The sequence below is a fragment of the Arvicanthis niloticus genome, chromosome 1 (genome assembly GCF_011762505.2).
Source record: "Arvicanthis niloticus isolate mArvNil1 chromosome 1, mArvNil1.pat.X, whole genome shotgun sequence".
NCBI lineage: Eukaryota > Metazoa > Chordata > Mammalia > Rodentia > Muridae > Arvicanthis > Arvicanthis niloticus.
In genome coordinates, this window is record NC_047658.1 from 108275451 (window position 1) to 108293112 (window position 17662).

At 50.6% G+C, this 17662-nt stretch overlaps 1 protein-coding gene across 1 annotated transcript in view; it reads left to right on the forward strand.

Moving 5' to 3' along the window:
• The first annotated feature begins 1124 nt into the window (after positions 1 to 1124).
• Positions 1125 to 17662, forward strand: part of Muc5ac (mucin 5AC, oligomeric mucus/gel-forming) — a 30968-nt gene continuing 14430 nt past the window's right edge. Inside the window, exons 1-30 of the mRNA XM_076913589.1 lie at positions 1125 to 1225; positions 1872 to 1946; positions 2710 to 2745; positions 3074 to 3335; positions 3590 to 3704; positions 4093 to 4183; positions 4824 to 4933; positions 5055 to 5268; positions 5364 to 5489; positions 5671 to 5788; positions 5959 to 6097; positions 7212 to 7322; positions 8004 to 8073; positions 8157 to 8294; positions 8375 to 8539; positions 9968 to 10062; positions 10582 to 10708; positions 10976 to 11231; positions 11377 to 11429; positions 11828 to 11928; positions 12247 to 12398; positions 12628 to 12766; positions 12859 to 12972; positions 13080 to 13259; positions 14587 to 14826; positions 15168 to 15324; positions 15961 to 16089; positions 16333 to 16504; positions 17107 to 17150; positions 17255 to 17440. Coding sequence (XP_076769704.1) covers positions 1141 to 1225; positions 1872 to 1946; positions 2710 to 2745; positions 3074 to 3335; positions 3590 to 3704; positions 4093 to 4183; positions 4824 to 4933; positions 5055 to 5268; positions 5364 to 5489; positions 5671 to 5788; positions 5959 to 6097; positions 7212 to 7322; positions 8004 to 8073; positions 8157 to 8294; positions 8375 to 8539; positions 9968 to 10062; positions 10582 to 10708; positions 10976 to 11231; positions 11377 to 11429; positions 11828 to 11928; positions 12247 to 12398; positions 12628 to 12766; positions 12859 to 12972; positions 13080 to 13259; positions 14587 to 14826; positions 15168 to 15324; positions 15961 to 16089; positions 16333 to 16504; positions 17107 to 17150; positions 17255 to 17440 — 4000 coding nt within the window. The 5' untranslated portion in view covers positions 1125 to 1140. The remainder of the gene's footprint in view (positions 1226 to 1871; positions 1947 to 2709; positions 2746 to 3073; positions 3336 to 3589; positions 3705 to 4092; positions 4184 to 4823; positions 4934 to 5054; positions 5269 to 5363; positions 5490 to 5670; positions 5789 to 5958; positions 6098 to 7211; positions 7323 to 8003; positions 8074 to 8156; positions 8295 to 8374; positions 8540 to 9967; positions 10063 to 10581; positions 10709 to 10975; positions 11232 to 11376; positions 11430 to 11827; positions 11929 to 12246; positions 12399 to 12627; positions 12767 to 12858; positions 12973 to 13079; positions 13260 to 14586; positions 14827 to 15167; positions 15325 to 15960; positions 16090 to 16332; positions 16505 to 17106; positions 17151 to 17254; positions 17441 to 17662) is intronic.

Below are 17662 nucleotides of genomic sequence, written 5' to 3' on the forward strand. Positions count from 1 at the left end.
CACACTCCTGTGATGTGTGAAGTGATCTCTCTCTCTCTCTCTCTGTCTCTCTCTCTCTCTCTCTCTCTCTCTCTCTCTCTCTCTCTCTCTCTCTCTCTCTCTCTCACTCTCTCTCTCTCTCTCTCTCTCTCTCTCTCTCTCACACACACACACACACACACACTGGGACCAAGGCATGGCATGCATAAAGGGCAGTACAGGTAACCATGTGGCCAGGATAGGCTTGAGATGGGCCTCAAGGGAAGCCAGAAGCAACCAGAAAGTTCAAATGTAGCTCTTTCTTTAACCTTTGACCTCTCTTCAGCAGGGAGAGGGGCAGCGTCTCTTCTTCTACTGCCGTCTCTCCCTTGGTAGGGTCCGTTTCCCTGTAGGCAACAGAGCTGCTGACATTGGTTGAGGGAGTCTGGCTACTGGGGAGCAGTGTCCAGTTCACTTCCTAGTAGCCCAGAGAAGGCCCAGAATCATCCATCCCCAGTCTGGGCAAAGGCTCATGCATGATGTTTTCTCATCTGGGCATCAGGACAGTGAGCACCGGCTCCTCTAGGCAGATTCAATAGCATCTCTCCAGCCCAGCGAGCATTAAATGCCTTGACTTCTGGCATCCAGAGGCACCCGGTGGGTATGAGTCTCTGCTGCAGCTGCTCACTTGGATCTGGGAACTTGAAGTATAGCCCAGGTTTTGGGGAGTATGAAGCTGGGCAGGGGTTGCTCTGGAGGTTAGTAGTTTTGAGCTTCTCTCCAAGGAAGTGGGGGATGACTGTCCAGGACAAGCTCAAGGGGAATCTTAAAGGCAGCATTTGGTCAGGCAGAAAGATATGTCTATTAAGATACCAGGAACTCACAGCTTAGAAGGTGGCTTGGGAAAGTCTGGGTGGGTTCTGATTGAGAAGGAGTACACAGGTGAGGCCTGGGGGAGCCTCAGGGAAACCAGGCTCCACCTGCCGGCACACCCACTCCTGACTGCTGCCATTGACCAGCCTGAAGTGACTGAGTGCTCACTGTTTACCTGGGTGAGGGGAACCACAGGCCTGCCCCACCCACCCACGTGAAGCCACTGGGGCTAGAGCCAGCTCTTGGACTACAAAAGGCAGCTGGTGACTAGAGTCTCTCCTCAGAGGCTGCCAGTGGGGACATTTCCCCATGCTCCAGAGCATGGGTGTCGGCCGGAGAAAGTTGGTCCCATTCTGGGTCCTAGCCCTGGCCCTGGCCTGCAGCCAACACACAGGTAAGACTCAAAGTGTCCAGCTTTCCCAGGCCATTTAGAGAGAACTTCTTCATTCCTCCATGCCCTGGACTCAGATAGGCAGTGACGTTCAGAGTCTTATCTGAATCTTGGCAAGCTATATGTGTCTGTGAGAGGGTCCTGCCATGCAGCCCTTGCCTGAGACCTGACAACTTCAAACAGTCTCTGACTTAAGAGGCAGGGAAGTAACTCTGACATGCAGGGGTTTGAGGCTGGACATCCAATGTGTGGGGAAGCAGAAGGCTATGTCTCAGAGTACCCCAAACTGGCCAGGGCAGGCTCTCAGCCTGCTCATACGCTCACAACCCTTTTTGGCAAAGCTTTACAAGAAACTATGGGCTACAGGTGTCTTAGGCACAGCAGGGAGTCCTGGGGGTGTGGTTTCTCTTAGCCTGGCCCTAGCAATAGGTGGAGGCACCAGGAAACTAGACTTAAGTGCAAGCCATTCCTAACTTTGCTCAAACCCTCTGGTGTAGGTATGGGGGTGGGCCATTCACCCACCATTCAGTTGACTTTGCATCAGGTCATTAACTAGTCCCTTCCTCCATCTGCTTACTGGTGGCCAGCAGCCTGGGCTGCCTGAGGCACCTGTCTGGCTCTCAGCTCAGGCCCATCTCCTCTTCTGCAGGCCAGGCCCAACAGGACACTCTGAAATCTTACCATGAACACCGTTCTGACTCTTCTCACCCTCAAGGGCATGTTGGTGAGTCTTAGCCTTTTGTCTCCATTATGCTTGCCAGGTCCCCACTACTCTACCATAGTGTGGCCTTGGCTTCTTGTGCCCAGGGCTTCTTGCCTTAATGAATCCCCAGCTAACACACTGAGGAGTCAGAACCTGGGGCTGAATGGTCAGCTACCTCCTGTTCCCAATGGATCCAGCCCATGGAAGCACTGGCATCCATGCCCAGGCTCCGGAGGGAGCTACAGGAAGTCTGTCAGGTTGACTGGGCTATGTCCTGTGCAGCACAGGTTCATTGTTCCACCCACATAGATCCTACCTCTGTCTCTCTTGGTTTGATTAACTTATTTCAACACCACACTCACCTTTTGTGTCTTGACCCTTGGAACTGGGGAATCAGCCACATATGCCAAAGTAAGGGGTCTCGTAGGACCCCGGGGGCCAGCTGGCACCTTGCACTTTGCATTTACCCAAACTGGTTAAAAAGGGAAGGGGGTGAGAGGTTGAGCTGATGGCCTAGATTCTGACATTGGTGAGGATCAGGACACAAGCCCCATATGCTAACAGAAGGTTCTGGGCTCTGAGGGAACTAAAGGATGATGGCTTCAGAGGTCGGTGAGAGAAGAGAATGCTGGCTGTAGGCCTCAGGCTGTGCCATGCATCCAAGCTGGACTGGAAACCTGGGAGTCTGCTTCTTCTGGCTCTGTGCCCTTAGTCTCTCCCTCTGGGGCACAGTGACCCCATGACCTCACTGTGCACCCCATGATCCACTCTCCTGCCTCCGTAGGTACCCCACCTCTGAAGACCATTCCGGTGGTACGAGGTGAGTGAACCCCAAAGTGTACCTGGGAAAGAGTCCTGCTTAGCTGGGGTACTCTTTCTTGGGCCTGAAGAGCTACTTAGACAAGGGTGCTTGGTCCTGGATAGTACTTAAACATAGGAAAGGTTGAGAAGGTATCCAAAGGTGCTGTGAGCTGGTCCCAGGGCGTCCTAAGTCAGATGGGATCTCAAATGCCCATTGTGATCAGAAGCCTCTCTGATCCAAGTGGTACATAAAAAAAGTACCATGTGAAAGGCAGAACATGGAGGGCACATCAGGGCTCTGAGACCAGAATAGTGCCTTCAAAGCCTGTCATTGCTTTGGTCCACAGCCGTCAACCCAGCACATACCAGGCGGGTGTGCAGCACATGGGGCAACTTCCACTACAAGACCTTTGATGGACAGGTCTTCTACTTCCCTGGTCTCTGCAACTATGTGTTCTCTGCACACTGTGGGGCTGCCTATGAGGACTTCAATATCCAGCTACGTCGTAGCCAGGAGTCTAATTCCACCACTCTGAGCAAGGTCACCATGAAACTTGATGGCCTAGTTGTTGAGCTGACCAAGAGTTCCATCCTAGTCAATAACCACCCGTGAGTCTGGGGCAGTTTTGTATGGGTGATGGAGGTACTTGGTGGTATTTCAGGGTTCTGAGGGGCACTGAGATTTTTAGCAAGACCCTACTCTCAGGACCAAACCCCATGCTAGAGATGCCCCCTAAACTCTTCCTTAATACTGGCATTCCAGGTCCGTGTCTTTGTCACACACATGGCTGTAAGGATCTTCTCACCTGGGGTCTCCTTTGTCTCTGTGCCCCTCAGTACCTTATCCCTAGTCTCTTTTGCAGGGTCCAGCTGCCCTTCAGCCAGTCTGGGGTCCTCATTGAGCTTGGCAATGGCTACCTGAAGGTGGTGGCTAGGCTGGGGCTGCTCTTCATGTGGAATGACGATGACAGTCTTCTGGTGAGGGGGAGTAGAGTCTCCTGCTGGTGGGGGATGGGCAGAGGTGGGGGTAGGCATAGCCTTCTGGTAAAATGGGGACAAAGGATGGAGCCTCTTAGTGAAATCAGGAGGTGGGTAAGGAGTGGGGGCATAGGTCTGACACAGCTGGGGAAGGTGAACATCCAGATATCAACAGAGCCTCAGGGTCTTTGCCCCCAGACACAGGTCCTGTGTATTTGGGATGGTTTCTTGAGGCCTGCTCTGAGTCAAGCTTTCATATGACTGATGGGGGTGGGTCTTTTGGTTTGTGTCTCCTCTGAGAACCCTCATCCTCTTTTTGGGAGTCTATATTTTACATCTTGGGGTATCTATAGTGGGAACAAGTGTCTGATGTCTTCTCCAATTTCAGCTGGAGTTGGACACCAAATATACCAACAAGACTTGTGGTCTCTGTGGAGACTTCAATGGCAGTCCAAAATCCAGCGAGTTCCTTTCCCAGAGTAAGTCTCCAGGCAATGCCCCCGAAGGCTCAAGAGACTTAGTCTCTCATTATTTCAGACAGTGTATCTCTATGTGTATGCAAAAAAAAAAAAATGCCTACCCTCTCACAAATTGCATGTGTCTGCTGCTAACACAAGCACACATACACACATAGGCTTCCCTCCCACAATTCCAGCATAAGTGCACACAGGCACATCTGCACATACCCACACTTGTGTGCATGTACAGTCTTGGCACGCTGCTATACCGCACAGGTGCATGTGGGGAACAAGATGTCCGGCAGAGCTCTGGCTCCTGATACCCCTATTCTGGGGACACAGACCCTCACACAGAATCATCCTTACTTCTTTCAGGCCAGAAAGGGTCACTTTTCTTTACCACCATGTAGTGGAATCACAAATGTGGCTGTATCATCCAGATACTCCCACACTCCTCCCTCTTCCAGTCTCCCTAAGTTCCATGTAAGCTGTGGGTGGGAACCTATCCATGCATGTCTGCTCCTGTCAGGCGATGCTGTGTAGGGGATAGCAGGGATCATAGGACCACAAGGACATTCTCAGTGGGGGACCCTTTGGGCTGGGCCATTGTGATGGGCTGAGAGACTGGGACCTGTAGACAGCTGCTCTGGACTTCCTGCAGATGTTAGGCTGACACCCCTTGAGTTTGGGAACCTTCAGAAGATGGACGGCCCTACAGAACAGTGCCAGGACCCCCTCCCTGTGCCCCAGAAGGACTGTTCCACCAGATCTGTGAGGCTTGAGAGGAATGGGTGGGCAGGGTGGGGAGGAGAGCTGTGGGCTCTGGGCTAACCCAGGCGCTTCTGAGAAGCCTGGGGTCTGAAGTCAGCATGGGCTCCTGCCATTTGTCCAGGGCATCTGTGAAAAGATCCTGAAAAGTCAGCTGTTCTCAAACTGTGCGGCCCTGGTGGACATCAGCAGCTACCTGGAGGCTTGCCAGCAGGACCTCTGTCTCTGTGAGAGCTCGGATCCATCTGACTGCATCTGCCATACTCTGGCTGAATACTCCCGGCAGTGTGCACACGCTGGAGGACAGCCCCAGGACTGGCGGGGTCCCAACCTCTGCTGTAAGTGCCCTCAGCCTCATCTCCCCATAATAGCATCATCCAGCCAGTAAATGGGACCTGACTTGATATGATCTTTCTTTCTGGTCTTCTTGCAGCCCAGACGTGCCCCCTCAACATGCAACATCAGGAATGTGGCTCACCCTGTGTGGACACCTGCTCCAACCCCCAGCATTCCCAGGTCTGTGAGGACCACTGTGTTGCTGGATGCTTCTGTCCTGAGGGTAAGATGGAGTCTCCACCCCAACCCCAGACCTCCAAAGCACACACCTGCTTTGGTGGTCATGCTGCTACTGTCCAGCCTTGGCGAAAGATCCCTATGACCCTGGCCCAAAGTATCTCTGAGCTGTTGATGTTTACTGGGGTTCCTAGACAGCACCTATCACATGGACTTGCTTTCTACAGGTATGGTGCTTGATGACATCAACCAGACAGGCTGTGTCCCCGTGTCCCAGTGTGCCTGCCTGTACAATGGGACATTTTATGCACCGGGTACCAGTTACTCTACTGACTGCACCAAGTGGTACGTTTTGGGTTCCCCATCCAAGACCTTGACATATACTGTCTTCCTCTGGATTTGTGGACTTGTTAGGTCCCAGGCTACTATGGGCAGGAACCTTCAGTTTGGTGGCAAAATAACAGGAGTGTTGTTCCTGGGACTAGTATACAATATGTCCTTCTTCCTACCCATAGCACATGCTCTGGAGGTCAGTGGAGCTGCCAGGAAGTCCCATGCTCTGGCACCTGCTCAGTACTGGGAGGCTCCCACATCTCCACATTTGATGAAAGGCAGTACACAGTACATGGGGACTGCAGCTATGTGCTGAGTAAGGTGAGGCCTATGTTGTCCTTGGGCTTCTGATTTTGGGAGCTGCACCAAGCTAAGGGCCTCCCCAGCTATCACTAGCCTAGGCTTTTCATCACTGCTGCACTAGGGATACCTTGGGGGTCTTCATGGTAAAATTGTGAGGAAATACTTTTGCCTGTTGGCCCAGGGCTCTATGGAGTCAGTCAACTGTCGATCAAACCTCTAGTCCTGAATGCTCCCTGCTCATTGCTCTGGTCCTTCTGACCTTTTCTTTTTAAAAGAGACTTAGTATTTTATTTGCATATTTTACTTATGTGTATGCATGTGTGTCTCTGTGTGTACATGTGCGTGGTGCCATAGAGGCCAGCGAAGGCATCATATTCCTTGGAGCTGGAGTTACAGGTGGTTGTGAGCTACCTGATGTAGGTGCTGGGCACTGTGCTTTGGCCTTTTGCAAGAGCAGCACACAGTCATTGATCCATCTCTCCAGCCCATCTTGTTTTCTTTTTGGAAGAGTTTTATGTTTACAAATAAATTAAAAAGGAAGTCCATGGAATTCCTAAACCTCGCCAGCCCTGGCAGCCTCCCCTGTGCTAACATTTTGCTTTAGTATGGTGATGCATTGGTTACAGCTGACGCTGAGAAACAGCCATTACTGTCCACAGAATCCGTCAGGGTCACTCATGAGCATGCCCCAGGATTCCACAAATATGAGATGTCCTGTATCTACTACCCTAGTGTCATCCAGCTTAGTGTCAACCATGCTGACCATCCTAGACTGCACCTGGCCATCTCCCTCTCCATCTTGGAAATCACTGACCTTTAAAAAATTGTATACAATGTGTTTTGATCATCCACCTGCTCTCCTACTCCCAACTCCCCTCAGTTCCCCTCCCAACTTTTAGAATTATTGCATTCAGTAGGTACACTGAGCCCCCTTGTTGGGGGATAAGGAGACTCATGGCACGTGCTCCTAGGAGCACCTTCCTCCTGGATTCAAATGACTGCTTCTTAGAATCTATGACAGTGATGGAGTGGGGATTTTCAACAAGGAGAGGTAGCATGTGCTGGAGGAGGGAGAGGATGAGGTGGGCAGGTTGTTTGAGCAGTATGTAAGGACCTGTGTCATCCCCTGCAGCCCTGTGACAGCAATGTCTTCACTGTACTGGCTGAGCTGCGGAAGTGTGGATTGACTGAAAGCGAGACTTGTCTGAAGACTGTGACGTTGAACCTCGATGGGGGAAAGACGGTGAATATCACAGGGAGAGCTGAGGGGAACCCTCGAAGAAGTAGGTCCTGGGAGGTGGAAGGAACATGTTCACATTGTCAGTCACCTCTGTCTAGTCTCTGGAGTCACATCCTGAACAGTGAGCACATCCACTATCTGTGAGTCTTTGGAGACTACCCTTAAGTGGAACACTGTAGGTGTTTGACTCTGGGGCTCCTGTAATTGCACCAGTTGGACCCAGGAAAGAGGACTCAAGCATTTCTATTCAGTAAAACTTCTCCATTGAAGTATTTTTTTATACATTCGTTTCTGTTTTTTTTTTTTTTTTGGTTTTTCAAGACAGGGTTTCTCTGTGTAGCGCTGGCTGTCCTGGAACTTACTCTGTAGACCAGGCTGGCCTCGAACTCAGAAATCCACCTGCCTCTGCCTCCCAAGTGCTGGGATTAAAGGCATGCGCCACCAGTGCCCGGCTCGTTTCTGTTTTTATATTACTTAAGATATGATTCTTTTGGAAGTTTAGAAATTCAGGGTTGTTATGGGGACTGATCTTGGAACACAAGTTTACCTCATGGGGACTACAACTTTGTAGCCCAAGGTCTTCTAGACCTAGTGAGCACACTTCACAGCCTGTGTGGGTTACCAAAGGACAGTGAGGGACAGTATGTCACATACTGACCACCTTGGCTCTGGAATTGTTTCTAGGTGGTCATGGTGAAAGCCACTGGAGAGGTCTTTGTGAACCAGATCTATACCCAGTTGCCAATGTCTACAGGTGAGGGCTGCTTGCATGAGTCTGGATGTAACTCCATCTCATGGGCCATTCCTAACCTTGAAATCCTCATCTTCTGCCCACAGCCAATGTTACCTTCTTCCGGCCTTCAACCTTCTTCATCATTGGTGAGACCAACCTGGGTTTGCAGCTTGAGATCCAGCTGATTCCCAATATGCAAACGTCTGTGCGTCTGACACCTCAGTTCAGGGGGCTAACCTGTGGTAAGAAGCACTCACTCTGGGGCTGAGCCCATTCCATCTTAGAGCTCACATGGGGACTCAGCCTGCTCTTCTGCCCCCAGGGCTCTGTGGTAACTTCAACAGTATGCAGGCTGACGACTTCCAGACCATCAGTGGGGTTGTAGAAGGCACAGCAGCTGCTTTTTTCAACACCTTCAAGACTCAGGCGGCTTGTCCCAATGTCAAGAATATCTTTGAGGACCCCTGCTCTCTCAGCGTGGAGAATGGTGAATTTGTTTATTTAGTTGTTTGTCTGTGCTCTGTTGATTGCCAAGGGGAGTGTTTAGTTGGTTTCATTTGTGATCTGGTTATTTCCTAAGAAACATTTTCTCAGCAAACTCTGGCTTGGTGTCCAGCTGTCTACCCTGAAGTGATGAATAAGTCAACTAGTGTGTACTGTATTGTGTCAATCACACATTAAAGAAACCCCAGAGAGGGCAGTAAGATGTGTAGATGTCATATGGAGAAATGAAAAAAAAAAAAATAAGAGGAAGCTTTTTCCTGGAATAGTTTGATTCAAAGTGAGCTCAAATTTGAATCCTCCATTTCTCTTCTGGTGTTTTCCATATGACTATGTTTGTAGTCAGTGGCCTGTCTATTGTATTTGATCTGTCCTTGTTGCCTGTCTGTAACAAAAGGTTTTGCCCCATATTTATTGCCTCATAAAAATATGGCCCGGGGAAGCAATGAGAAATTCTTTTTCATAGACATTTTAAACAGTTTTACAAAGGAAAAATTATTTTACTGACCTCAGCTGACCTGGGATATCACTCAAAACTACACACAGCCTTTATCAACCTGTATCTGCTTGCTGCATCCAACATTTGTGGGATATTTGCTTTGTGTAATGCTGATTTCAACCTGTGTGATGCTTTCAGAACATGATTAATGTAATATGCTTTCATTATTCTGGGTCAGAGCACGAAAAAGGACACAATTTAAGATTAAAATTATACATTTAGCTTAGATTGTAAAAGCTAGTTATGGAGGAAGTCCAAGGTATAGAAAGGTCAGTTATATGGTTCTCTTAAAGGCAGGTTGACTTGAACAGGCTGAGCATATTATAGGACAGCAGATTGGGTACACTATCTTCAGTGAGACACAAGGCTTATTATTAACTTGACTGTAGCATCTGGAAACAGTTCATTCTTTTTGAAGGCCAGAGGTATTTCCAGAAAGATTTATTGCTACAGTTTATTCTATGTAGTATTACACATGAAACAAATGTGGATACTCCAGGGAAGGGTGGTGACTAGCATCCATGTAGGCATCAGATGGTATTAGGATATGATGGATCTCCAGGAGAGATTCAAAGATGGCAGGGACGTCATCTGCTGTACACAGGGTATTGGACTTTAGGGGCCCCAATTCAGGGTAAAAGAAAGGAATAAAACTGATTTACTTGTGACATTGTCTAGCCCCTGAGTAGGGTTGAGGTTCAGTATCATTTGGTCCTTCCCTCTTTTCTCTGTATTTTTGTCCAGAAGTCTTGACTATTTGTCCATGGCAATGGCCACTCATATTCCTAGGAGGTGAGGGGTCTGGGGACATAGGAAAGAAGAGAAACAATGATTGTAACTTCTCTATGACCCCACATGGGTGAAACCCATGGGTTTGGGTAAATAAGTAGCTGATGAGTTCCTTTCTATCCACAGAAAAGTATGCTCAGCACTGGTGTTCTCGGCTGACTGATGCCAGTGGCCCATTTTCCCAGTGTCACGCCACCGTGAACCCCAGCACCTTCTTCTCGGTAATGCCCACCCACTGCTTCTTCAGCTAGCTAGGACTCCAACACTGCATTGTGTTTGGAAGAACAAAAGACACTGGAGGGAGGCAACTGATAGGCTGCCTGGGGCAGTAATATTCTCCAAGTCTGTATCTCTTGTTCTGCTCCTGACATTCATGGCCCTTATTTTCTCATTGCATATTCATTGAGTTTAGACCAAGCCTCAGGTCTATACTAGAATCAGAACTAAACATGAATCTTTTGAGACATGTGAGTCATAAGACAGTAAGAAAGACAGGATGTTCTAGAGGTGGACCAGGTGGGTCACAAAGATAAAGGGCCAGGGTCTTCCCAGAATCTATGTCCTAGAGGGAAGGTTGGCTGCTTGTGAGATCTTAACATTAAAATAAACTAAAGAGGAATGGGGAAGTGTCCTGAGGAAGGTAAAAAAACTTAGGAATATGTTGGGGTTGGGGAAGGGGCAGATACCAGGCTCCCGAATGCGAGACTGGTTCCCTGATGCTCCAATGTCTCCATCCCTAGAACTGCATGTTTGACACGTGCAACTGTGAGAAAAGCGAGGACTGCATGTGTGCAGCCCTGTCCTCCTATGTACGTGCCTGTGCTTCCAAAGGCGTGCTGCTCAGTGACTGGAGGGATGGCATCTGCAGTGAGTGTTCTGTGGGCAAACAATTCTCTTTCTGTACAGGCCAGGGCCCCTATCCTTTGCCTAGTAGGTGATTGGGTGCCCCAAGGGTCTTATTCTTACATCAGTTTCTGAAACTAAGGGAGACCCATACCATTTTGACCAAGAGAACTAATCGGGAGACAGTGTCTGGGGGAACTGAAAAGGCTTCGAACTGCTAGGTCCTCTTGTGATTAGTGGGCTATGTGTCCACCAGTGTTCTAAGTGTCCCTTCTTTCTGTTCTCACACAGCAAAGCCTACAATTACCTGTCCCAAGTCAATGACCTATCAATACCATATCAGCACCTGCCAGCCCACCTGCCATGCTCTCAGTGAGGAAGATGTCACCTGCCGTGTCAACTTCATCCCTGTAGATGGCTGCACCTGCCCCAAAGGCACCTTCTTGGATGATTTGGGCAAATGTGTGCAGGCTACTAGCTGTCCTTGCTATTACAAGGGATCCACAGTTCCCAATGGCGAGTCTGTGCATGACAATGGGGCCATCTGGTAAGACCCTTAGGCCTGCAGACTGTGTTCCCAGAGGATCCTTGTCACCCCACTCCCATGCACCTGTAGTCATGCAGACAAGAGGACATGGTGGGGATTCACAGGGCCCAGGGTGGATGATATTCTAAATGCCCTCTACTTGCAGCACCTGCACCCAAGGAGCACTAACTTGTATTGGAGGTCCTGCCCCGACTCCAGGTGAGCCTGGGAGGGGGCCTGTCACTATGGGAGAATATCCAAAGAGCTGTCAGGGTTGATACCCACCCAAGTGAACAGAGTTGGGTTGATGATCAGTCTCACTGTTGTGGTGTAGTCTGTCTATTCCCTTGGGATCCAAAACAGGGGATATGAGGGTGTTGACACTGTGCACACATAATCATGAAAACATTCATTGCACTCTCAACTTACATAATATACACTCACATGCATTCTGCATGTACAACTCAGATGTGCACCCTGCCCCCCACCAAAGGGCAGGCAGCCAAATGCTTGGCTGTCTGGAAACAAATGGCTAAGGTATTACAGCACTGGCCTCCCTCATAGCGAGCTTGGCAGGGATGGATGGCATCTCCTCACTGGTCCCCTTCCTTCCCCAGTGTGTGATGAACCCATGATCTATTTTGACTGCCGCAATGCCACACCTGGTGACACTGGAGCTGGATGTCAGAAAAGCTGTCACACCCTAGACATGACCTGTGTAAGTGACCTGGTCACTCCCTAATAACCTTTCCTAGGGCCTTCTTGATGACCCCTCACTTCCTTGACCTCTCCTGCTAGGTGTCTGTGGAGACCTTCAGGTCCCCTCATGGCTGCTCCTAGAGCAGAGCAATAGGGCTCTCTGATGCTGAGGGCCTTCAGGGCAGCGTGCTTACACTATTCTCAGAGCACCTCTGGTCTCCCAGATGTTGAGCATACTGTTCCCATGGTACCTGCAGTCCTGCAGACAAAACGGACACATCAGCCCCAGACATCTATCCACATCCAGTCCCATTCAGCTTGTCCATATTCCCTACAGTACAGCTCCGAGTGCGTGCCTGGCTGTGTGTGCCCGAATGGGCTGGTGGCAGATGGCAATGGAGGCTGTGTTATTGCTGAGGACTGCCCTTGTGTGCACAATGAGGCCACCTACAGGCCCGGGGAGACCATCCGAGTGGGCTGCAACAACTGGTATGTAGGGGTCACAGTGGGAGAGGTGGATAGCCAAGCTATCACCAGGTACAGAGGTCCTCCTTAGGAACGGACTAAGTTCAAGCACAGCTTCTGGTGGCATACACAGCATAGGCTCTCAAGGTGTCTAAGCTCTGTGCTTCAGTTTTCCATAAGGCATCCCCATAGAGCCTCTGGGAAGCTCCCCACTCTGGTGTGAGCCCTCAGCTGACCTCCACCTTCTATGCAGCACCTGTGAGAACAGGATGTGGCAATGCACAGACAAACCTTGCCTGGCCACCTGTGCTGTGTATGGGGATGGCCACTACATCACTTTTGATGGGCAGCGCTACAGTTTCAATGGGGACTGCGAGTACACACTGCTGCAGGTATGCTTGTCTGGCAGCCTCACCCGTGGCCACACACAGCCCTAGGAACTCATCACCTTTCCACATCCTGTAATGGTCTTCTTCTCCTCCAGGACAACAATGGTGGGAATGGCAGCTCCCAGGATGCCTTTCGTGTTGTCACCGAGAACATCCCCTGTGGTACTACAGGAACCACCTGCTCCAAGGGCATCAAGATCTTCCTGGGGGTGAGAAGAATTGAGCTAGCTGAACATCCTGGGGGTTGCACAGTGGTGCAGGGGCACAAGGAGGGGGCGTGTTCCTGGCCAGGCCCTGAGGATTTCTTGCCACACAGAACTATGAGCTGAAATTGAGTGACAGCAAGATGGAGGTGGTCCAGAGGGACGAGGGGCAGGAGCCCCCCTACTTCGTCCACCAGATGGGCAACTACCTGGTGGTGGAAACCGACACTGGCCTGGTGCTTTTGTGGGACAAAAAGACCAGCATCTTTCTCAGACTCAGCCCTGAGTTCAAGGTGAGGCTGAGCCAGGGAAGCATTTCTGTTATCCCTCTCAAGGGCTAGGACACACATGGGGGTGGGGAGATGAACAGAGACATCCAGAAACACACAGAGATAGAGAGAAAAGTAAGACACAGAGACAGAAAGATTGAGAAAGATAGAGAGATAGTCAGAGATGGACAGAGAGTGAGAGAGATCGAGACATATGCAAAGAGACAGAGAAAGGCAAAGAGACAGAAAGTAGGGTGGGGGAGATGGCTCAGTAGGTAAAGGTGCTTGCTGATAAGCTTGATGACCTCAGGCTAGAGGTTAATCCTGGGGACCCACATGGTAGAAGAAGTGACCTCTGAAAGAGCACTGTGGAACATGCATAACACACACACACACACACACACACACACACACACACACACACACACACATACACACACACACCCCACCACCACCAATTAATGAAATACATTTTCAAGAGATAGAGGGAGGGGATGGGTGGGAAGAACCTTTAGGATATCAGTGAGGAAACCCCCTGCTGTGCACGTCTTGTGGGTTTTGTAACAAATGACCACAAATGGGGTGGCCAGTTCTCTTTCATATCTGACACTGGAAGCCCAAGTGATGTATCAGTAGGGCTGTGACCCCTCTGGAGGCTCAGAAGGATCTTTCTTGCCTCTTTTGTCTTTGGAGCTTCAGGTATCCTTGGATCGCGGCTTCATTATCCTAGTCTCTATCTCTGTTGTCCAATGGTTTTCCCCTACGTGGTTATGTCTATATTTTTTCTCTTTAAAAAGGACACTAGACAGGGGACCCAGAACCTACCCTGCCTTCATGGAGCCTCATGTTGCTTGAACACATCTTCAAAGATTCTGTTTCTAGGAAGGCACTGCTCACAAGAATAAGGCTTAGAACAGGGGCAAATATGGGCCCACTGGCGAGATCATGGTAGCGTTTTGAACTGCTATTCAAGACAGGCTCTAAGCTGACTGCTGTGGCCCCATGCTCACCCAACAAAGTGACTGAGAACTGGTACTAAAGTCAATGTAGAGGGAAGGACAGAGCAGTCTCATGGAAAAAACGGGGTTAGAGGTTTCCTAAGCTGCCAAGCTGGGAGATTCATAGGCCTCCTAGGAAGTCATGGGCAGGGGGTGTGGCCTGGGGGCTGACACAAATGGGCACAAGCACCATGCACTATCACTGGACACCACAGGGGTTGCCTTCCACACCCACACTTGCTGCTTTTCCTGGACTCATCCTTCAGAAAGTTGGGTGGTAGTAGAGCAGATCAGATATTAGGTAAATGAAGGGGGCTCTGTCCCATACCTCTAATCTCTGTGTTTCTCTACAGGGCAAGGTCTCTGGTCTGTGTGGGAACTTTGATGACAACGCCATCAATGACTTCACCACACGCAGCCAGTCTGTGGTGGGCGACGTGCTGGAGTTTGGGAATAGCTGGAAGTTGTCCCCATCCTGCCCGGATGTCCTGGTGTCCAAGGACCCCTGCACTGCCAACCCTTACCGCAAGTCCTGGGCCCAAAAGCAATGCAGCATCATCAACAGTGCGACCTTCTCCACCTGCCATGCTCATGTACGGCCGTGGGGTGGGGTGGTCTCTGGACCTTAGGATGGAGAAGTCATCAGCCAAGGGCATGGGTGTCTGGGGTTCAGGGGCCCATGTGCATACACCAGAATGGGCTATTGTTTGGGGGTTGTTGACTCTGAACATGAACTGAGGGAGCTTCAGGCAGCTCCATGATCAGGGCCAGCCTATGGATGCTATGATGGTCTGGCCGGACATTCATGTATCATGGTCATACATTTGTCACCATGGACACTAGTAGAAACTAGTCCAAATGATTAGGCCAGTTTGTGCACTAAGAGATGGGGGAGGCAGGAGGCCCCAGAGCCTGATGCTTTTGACTCTTTCAGGTGGAGCCAGCCAAGTACTATGAAGCATGTGTGAGTGACGCCTGTGCCTGTGACTCAGGAGGTGACTGTGAGTGTTTCTGCACTGCTGTGGCCGCCTATGCCCAGGCCTGCCATGAAGTGGGAGTATGTGTGTCCTGGAGGACACCAGACATCTGCCGTGAGTGGGACTTTGTCTGTGCTACTTAAGGGTGGGTCTGGGGATGAGGTAGATGGCAGGCTTCTCTGTTCCTCTTGACTTGGTTCTGGTGTGTGTGTGTGTGTGTGTGTGTGTGTGTGTGTGTTCACATGCACACACACACACACACACACACACACACACACACACACGCATATGTCCTGTACACTCAAGTGCATAAACACTGTGAGCACTCAACAGGTGGCTGTAATGTGAACAGCTCCAAGGGCTGGGAACTGCCAGGGCTGGGCTATGACATCCGCTGTAGACTAGGGTTCCAGGCAGGCGAGGCCAGCTCTGTATATTCATCAGCATGTATTGAAGGGCCAATAGTTCACTGAGACAAGAGAAACAGAAATGAGGAGGAGCAGCTGGAGGGAGAAGCAATGCAATGCAGGGATCAGAACCCCTTCTTAAGCACAGTCCACGTGCAGCCTGAGGGAGCAGCGTGGCTGAGGGCAGCTGCTGTACCTGGAGAACCCCATTTGATGGTTGTTGCTCTGGCACTCCCATTAGCCAGAAACCTTTATCTGAGCTACCGTTTCTCAGGGCGGGGTGGGAAATGGCTTAGCAGACCCTAGGCATAGGCTTATCCCAGTAAATCTTTCCATTTTCCAGCACTGTTCTGTGACTACTACAACCCAGAGGGTCAGTGTGAGTGGCACTACCAGCCGTGTGGTGCCCCCTGCATGCGCACCTGCCAGAACCCTAGTGGACAGTGCCTACAAGATCTTCGTGGTCTGGAAGGTAGGTTGAAGGATGAACTGAGAGGGAGCAGGATCTGTTGGGTTCCTAGGATCAGGACTGGGGTCTATCCTGGGATCTAAGGCCTGGGGTCTTCTTATTCTTCTGATCCCACTAGGAGCCTTTATGGTCTCAACATCAAACACTAGTGTTGTGGATGAGGCTGATGCCAGGGGATAGACCTGGGCTCTGGGTGAGAGGGCTCTGGGAAGACTCTGCCTGGGACTCAGGTCTCTTGGTCCACAGGCTGCTACCCCAAGTGCCCACCAACAGCCCCCATCTTTGATGAGGGCACGATGCAGTGTGTATCCAACTGTACAGTCACCCCCTCACCTCTACCGCCACCTCCCTGCCGCATCAATGGAAAGTTGTACTGGCCAGGTGCATCAGTACCTTCAGACAAAAACTGTTATTCCTGGTAAGTCACTCAGCCAGAGTAACATATAACCTGAAACACTGTGGGGAATTCAAACTAACCTTATTTATAGCACCAGCCCGGGGTCTAGAAGTACCCACAGTCTGAGATTGAGCTGAGGGAAAAAAATGATATTATTATCCCTGTTCCCCCTCTGATTCCCGCCCCCCACCCCACATGCACACCTACCAGAACCCCAGTGACCTGAGCTTCAGTTAGGAGGGAGAACACTATTGCTTGAGGCTGAGCTGGGAGGGAGGGTGCCCTCGGCCTGGGGCTCAGGTGAGAGGAAGGGTACCTTCAGCCTAACGCTCGCTCATCTGGGAGAGAGGACACACTTGGCCTAAGATTCATCTGTGTGTGACTGTGATGTGTCCTCATTCTAGATGTCCACCCAGGGATGAGGGTACAATATCCATCAGAGTCCACATTGCCTCCATTGGTTATTGACAGGGGTGATGTTCAAGGGAGTGTGACCTTAGTACAGCAGAGGGCTCCAGCTTGGTCTGTGACAGGCTGTTACATCACCAACACTAAGCACAGCGGGTTCTGCAGATGGTTCCAGTTCCCGTGTGCTCAGTCCCACTTCTTGTTTCTCTTGACAGCATTTGTACGGAGAGTGGTGTGAGCTGTTCCCATGATGCTGGTGGTGAGCCCCTGCAGCTCTGTCTGAGCTGGAGATGGGGTGGGGGTGGGGCATTCATTGCCAGCACTTTGGCACACCCTGACAGGCTAAACATCTATTCCCCACAGCCTGTGTCTGTACCTACAATGGGCAACAGTTCCATCCTGGGGACATCATCTACCACACGACAGATGGCATGGGAGGCTGTATCTCTGCACACTGCAGGGACAATGGTACCATCGAGAGGAGTGTTGACACCTGCAGTCCCACCACCCCCACACCCCCTACCACTTTCTCCTTCTCCACACCACTTGGTAAGACAGATGTGACTGGCGGCAGAAATGCTAGGTTTCCCGGGGGTGTCCCTCTCCATGCTGATTGGTACTGTCTCTCTTGCTGAATGTTATGTTAATGGCTAGCTCTGGATATTGGTGGCAGGCCATGGGGCCCAAGAAGGGGCCCAAGATCTGGTCATCAGGGACAGGAGTACCCTGCTTTGTTCCACAGCAGAAAGGGACAAATCTCATTGACCCATT